The sequence below is a fragment of the Exophiala bonariae genome (genome assembly GCF_035927105.1).
Source record: "Exophiala bonariae strain CCFEE 5792 chromosome Unknown scaffold_2, whole genome shotgun sequence".
Taxonomy (NCBI): Eukaryota; Fungi; Ascomycota; class Eurotiomycetes; order Chaetothyriales; family Herpotrichiellaceae; genus Exophiala; species Exophiala bonariae.
The window spans coordinates 1,009,299-1,015,298 of NW_027042477.1; the positions used below are offsets into that span (position 1 = coordinate 1,009,299).

At 47.9% G+C, this 6,000-nt stretch overlaps 1 protein-coding gene across 1 annotated transcript; it reads left to right on the forward strand.

Moving 5' to 3' along the window:
- Positions 1-989: 989 nt before the first annotated feature.
- Positions 990-4,792, forward strand: LTR84_004883 (uncharacterized protein; the record flags this gene model as incomplete). Its single annotated transcript, XM_064848456.1, has 9 exons — positions 990-1,058; positions 1,110-1,253; positions 1,301-1,348; positions 1,411-1,705; positions 1,803-2,194; positions 3,345-3,491; positions 3,550-3,597; positions 3,662-3,956; positions 4,008-4,792. The coding sequence occupies 9 exons, from the start codon at positions 990-992 to the stop codon at positions 4,790-4,792; spliced, it is 2,223 nt and encodes a 740-aa protein (XP_064711080.1).
- Positions 4,793-6,000: the final 1,208 nt, after the last annotated feature.

The window sequence follows — 6,000 nt, forward strand, 5'->3', positions numbered from 1 at the left end:
CCTCGATGCAGGAAATAAATGAAGAAGTCTTCGGCACGAATGTTCAAATATCACGAGCTACATTGCTCGTTTCGCGGATTTGGCACTGGACCATGGGAGAGCTAACGCCTTGCATGGTTCTCTGCCCGGATTGATGCCCAACATTCTTCGGAGTGTTGTGGACCCAGCCCCTTAAACGACCTGCTCTTGGGTAGTAAATGGTAGGGAGCCCATCGAAAGTCACCAGTGAGAATACTAGCTGGACCTTGAAGTTCGTCAGAGACTGACTTACGTGCAAAGGACTTGGTGTTTGTATGATCCATTGATTCGGGTAGGGGCATAGACATTGGAGGATAACCCAAGGTTGCAGCTTGTGTGATTTGGTGCGGATGCAGCCTCACTTATGTCGAGGCCTTTCTGGCTGAACTGGTATTGGAGAAGTCTGTGAATTTGTTGGGCTGGGCATCATGGCAGGCCTGGCGAACAGCCAGCCAATCATGTTGGAGCTTTCAGTCAACCGGTCTGGTCAATATCTGGGTTGTTGCCCCGATTTAGTTCAGTTATTGGAGTCCGCCTCGTGTAGCAGTCGAATGAGGAAAACGATAATACTGTGACGAGCTATGTCGGGCGTGCAACGGGACACATTGAGGTTGCCGTAGCAGGGCAACTGCAGGCATAGCTGTCAGGCAGCATGGGGTGATCACATCTAGCAGCTTCAAAGGCCAGAGCCTGCCGGATCTTGAGGTAAGAAGTAGCTGGTATGTAGTGCAGCCTACAACATTATTCATTGGGACCCTTGATCCGTGGTTTTGTTTGATTGGCCATACCTTTAGGCACTGCCTCAACGGCGGGCGCAGGCTGTATTGATATTTGATAGTCAATGTTCAGCTCGATCTGCTCCTTTTGACTTCTTCAGCATTGTGTGTCGTCGAGGCTTTTCATTCCGAAGAGGTGTCTTGTCTCACAACTCGCTTTGGGATCTTTGAATGCGTCTTCAACACTTTCACGACATGTCTAGCCTTTCTGAGAGAATTGAGCTGGTCAAACAACATGACGCAGAAAAGGCGGATTTATTTAAGGTAAACAGAACAGACAACGATTTTTCCGGGTTACCACTTATCCAGAAGTAGGCTCTCGTGGACCAGTTCAAAGCTCTAGAAGAGGAAAAACAGAAAATCCAACAGGAGCTGGAGTTGTCTCGATATCTCTGTGAAAAGCAGCTGGTAGACCTGAAAGTGAAGGCTCAAGATGTCAATAACCTCCAAAAGACAATGGTACGCAATCCATTCCGGCAACTACCGTAATGCTCATTCCAGCATAGGATTGTGACCCTTTTGTTCTGCTGCTGGTAGATGGCGACATCACCAAGGTAAGATCTAATGGAGTGTGGAGCGTTAAAGCATGTGCTCAATCCTCACCTTGGTGGGATAGTTTTTGGACGAATACATCAAGAGAGGAGCTCCTGGTGGCCACGATGCCGCACGCGATTTGAGAAACGCGGTTTATTCACACTTTCAGCCAAAGCCCAATTTTCTGCTAGACACCAAGATTATTATCCATATCTTTGCCAATATCGCAGGCATGATAAAGACTTACCAGGACTCGAAAATAATGTCGGACCCCGTTGTCGTCCGACAATTTCTGCAAGGCTTTAATCGAGAACATGCACTATCACACTTCATTGATGCAGGAGATGATAAGGAAGCAGCTGACAGTAAAGTCAAAGGTTTGTCACTAGGAAGTTGTCGAGCTTGGCTGACCTGTAGAAGAGGAAATGTGTCTCTTTTTCAACAATACACACTGTAAACATATAATGTTCGCAGGCTCTGGTGACTCGAGTTATGCTGGGTTTTTCCGACAATTTTCGTTGACCACCCAAGTATGCTCAAGAATAGTTCTGGTCGAATCAGTGCCTTTCGCAACCAAATTCAGTGAAGTGGCCGACAAATTTGAAAAGACTGAATTCAAGACCATCTTTCGAGAGACTAAGATTGACACCAGACGACTGTCATTCCGGGACGAGGCAGCTGGTCGTTCTCGAGGATCGCCACCTCCAAGTCATGCCTCCCCAAGTTATGCTTCGACTGTGAAGCACGCAGGCCAGTCTCAAACAGATGTTGATCTTACCAAAGATATGACTGGTTCTACTGGTCCTGAACGCCCAGATGGTAGGAAAATTTATCTGAATAAGGACGGATATCGTGTGGACAAAGATGTAAGACCAGATAAGGGACTAGTAACCAGTCTCAAACCGAGGAAGCTCTGCAACCGCCATTTTCTAACGCGATGCAACTATGTCTCATGCATGCACTCTCATGAGGGATCATTGACTCCAGCGCAAACGGAGGCTTTGCGTTATATCGCCCGCTTGAGTCCTTGTCAGACATTGCATTGTGAAGATCCTGATTGTGTCGCGGGCCATCGGTGTATGGCGGGATCAAGATGTGACCGACGAGGCAGTAATTGTTGGTTTAGCGAGGAAATGCATCACGTCGACACAGTAATTGTCAGATCAGCTCCTTCATAAAGGGTGCTGAAGATTGTTTGATAGTAGTGGCAGATTTTGATGACCGTCGAGCGAAAGAGGCAACCGGATTTTCGAACAATGCAATCACTCTCCTGGTGATACGAATTGGTAGTGGTGTGGTTGTGGTGCCTCGAGTCCAAATGAAAAGTAAGGCTGAGCATTTCATGATTGAACCGTTGCGCAAAACATCCCTGATAATGGGCGGGTGTCATTCCTCATACTGGTTAGAGGAATATTTGAGACTCTCCAATTCTGCAGACAGTATAAGCATAGAGTTGATCTCTTCGAATGTACTCTCGAATTTCAATAGATGCTTTGTATCTATCTCCCCAGATGTGCTTGTAGCCAAACCACTGCGTCTGGATGGACGCAGCTAATCGTCGCCGGCATTTAAATTTAATTGAGACTAGGCTTGACGGCGGGGCGCCGCAGCAGGTAGTATTTGACCCCAGTCGAGCTTGGTGAGAAGAGGATGAGAGCATCGAAGCATCGCTTCTCAAGAAAAAGGGTGGTTCAAAGCGGCGTCACGTGAGTAAAAGCGGCGGACTGCCAAGGCATGGGTGCCTTCCACCTTCACATCCGCTGTGACTTCACTTTCAACTTCCAAAGACCCAGGTTATCCACTGATCGTTCACTTCTTTCCTCCCCACAGAGGTCTGGTTTGTTCCACCTCCATGTCGAAGCTGCGATCTCGTCATCCTCTTTGCTGCAAATTGCCAGCATAAGATGGCGTCTTTTAGGATGAAGGTGGAGGATGTGGTCCAAAAGGATGCTGCTAAGAGCGCCCTTCTCGAGGTAGGCTCTTCTCTCACTCCCTAGGCAAAGCTGACAAGCCCAGGACATGTTGGCTCAATTCGAGCAACTCACCGCTCAACATGATTCCGTCAAACGAGAACTTTCCATGGCCCAAGACACTGCTCGTACTTACTACGAGAGAATGCTGCAAGCTCAATCTGATGCCACAAGGATCATCGAAACAGTTGTGGTGATTCTCGCCGCTGTTGCACCTTTCATCTCTGATCTGGGCTGATTGATGTGTTTAGGAAGGTGATCGTTTTGTTCTGGTTCTCGTGGATGCAGACAGTGTACCGGTGAGAAATGAGCTTACGGATTCTTTGATTGATCACTTCCTCGAGAATGCACTGATAAGTTTAGTTTGTTGATGATTTTGTTGCCAAAGGCATGATAGGTGGCGAGGATGCAGGCAAACATCTTCGAATCGCAGTTGAAGCTTACCACAAACTCAACTCCAACTATCATCCAGATGATCGCATTATAATTCGAGCCTTCGCCAATGTCCTAGGTTCATGGAGGACATACAAAGCAGCACGTACTATTGCAGACGAACTCGTGTTCCATCAGTTCATTGCCGGTTTCAACAGAAGCCACCCACTCTCAGATTTCGTTGATGCAGGCAGCCACAAGGAAGCAGCAGATACCAAGATCAAAGGTATTTAGCTCTGATGCCACAATTCAACCTACCCATTTAACGCTCGCTTAGCGAACTTTGAGCTGTTTTACCGGAATCGACATTGCCAACACATTCTATTCGCTGGCTCAGCCGATAGTGGCTATGCAGGCTTCCTCTCCCAATTCTCCCGACCAAACGAGGTCAATGAAAAGATTACACTTGTTGAAGGTCCTGCATTCCCCTTTGATCTCAGAAAGGTTGCTCAAGGCTTTCGTTACACGACCTTCCCAGCAGTTTTCAGATCGTCCAAGATTCAACTACCTGTTGGCCAAACATCAGTGATGACAGGACTCAAGCGCCCTGGTCCAGAGCTCATCTCGAATAGAGAGCGACCGTCCCCAACGACAGTCCGTACAGGAATAATCACTCCACCAACACCCCAAAGTTCCTCCGGACCTGTATCATCACGCCCGGTTGTACTTCCTCCAATAATTCTCAATAGGTTTGAGCAACGGATCGACACACCTCTTCAGATCGACAAAGACTATATGCAACACCTGTACCAGAACCTCAAGCTATGTAACAATTTCTATCTCAAGGGATACTGTCCGTATGGGTCGAAATGCGAATTCGACCACTCACAGAATCTGAGTCCTATTCAACTCGACACGTTTAGACACAAAGCCAGAAGCTCCAGTTGTCGGACATCCTTCTGTCAGGATCCCACGTGTTGCTTGGGCCATCTCTGCCCCCGTGGTACCGGCTGCAACATCAACCTATGCAAGTTTGCACCAGAAATGCACAACCCCGATACAACCGAGTTGTACGTGTATAATCCTGCTACAAATACGAAACAGCAAATTCCCCCTGCCTAGAAGTCAGTCCATAGACGAAGCCGGTCGAGAGGCCGGTCACGTATCTCGAGAAGAGGTAACCCACCAAGATCGCAGTCCTCGCTGCCAGTACATCGCTCACCAGGAAATGGTACATTATCAGCATCATATGGAGTCGAGAACTCATCCCACTATCCCGGTACCGAGGACGCTGTCCTCCGAATCCCTGGAGCTTTGCCTTCACCACCAGACCCTGGCCCTACTGTGAGATCCGATCCCGACCCCTTGTGCCAACTCATGTAAATCGTTGATCTCATACCATAGATCAGTTCGGTTTGCGTGAGTTTTCAACGATAAGGATTACCGCCAGTAATTGACCAATATCGGGTCTGACGAGATTGGGCTGAACTCGGCTGCAGTCAAATCAGCTCGGGATCCTTCTACTCGGTCTCAGGTGTTTCTCTTCTTCACGTTCCACTGTTGACTCTTACTTGGCGATTTTTCACAGTGCTTTCCGAGTATCTCTACCAGAGAACTTCCGGACTCTGAGCTTCTTAACAAGTACTTGTTCTACTACCATCACCAATTAGCAGGCGAGTTAATCATCACTTTATTCACAGCAACTGTTATAAACGAACTAGATCTGATAGACCGAATCAAGAGTGGTCCCAAATGTCAATAGAACATCACGGGGGCGTTCGGATATGAAGAGGATGGGAATAAATTCAGTAGCCAACAGCGAGACGCCGTCCTCCTTCAATGACAAAATTTCTTTTATTTACTTCTTGTTCAGACTACCTCAACAAATCAATAATGTTATAGCACTGATTTGTAAGGACTCTTCATGTCGCTGTAGTTCATGGCGAGAGCGACAGGGTTCCGTCTGCCTCACTTCTATTGTTGGTTCGAGATCTGCCGCCAATCTATTTCAATAGCCTAGGAAGCTTCATTGATAACAACCGGTCAGCCTGACATGACTGCCCATAGACACCTTCATGGATGTCGTTCGAGTTTGCCACCTCCACCTTTGTTCAGGGTGTCATCCAGGGTGTCATCTCCTATCGGGCAAGAGGAATCACAGTAGTGGATAGGGTCCTCTGATGCTGTGTAGGCCACTCGCTTGAGACACTCTCGTTCAGAATAGCTCCTCGCGATTGCAGTCCGGTGTGCGAAGAAGTCCAGTCAGCACACCGAATGGCTGAACCGATCGGGTTGTGTATAGAAATGGTGACTTCGCTGGGCCTCACGAA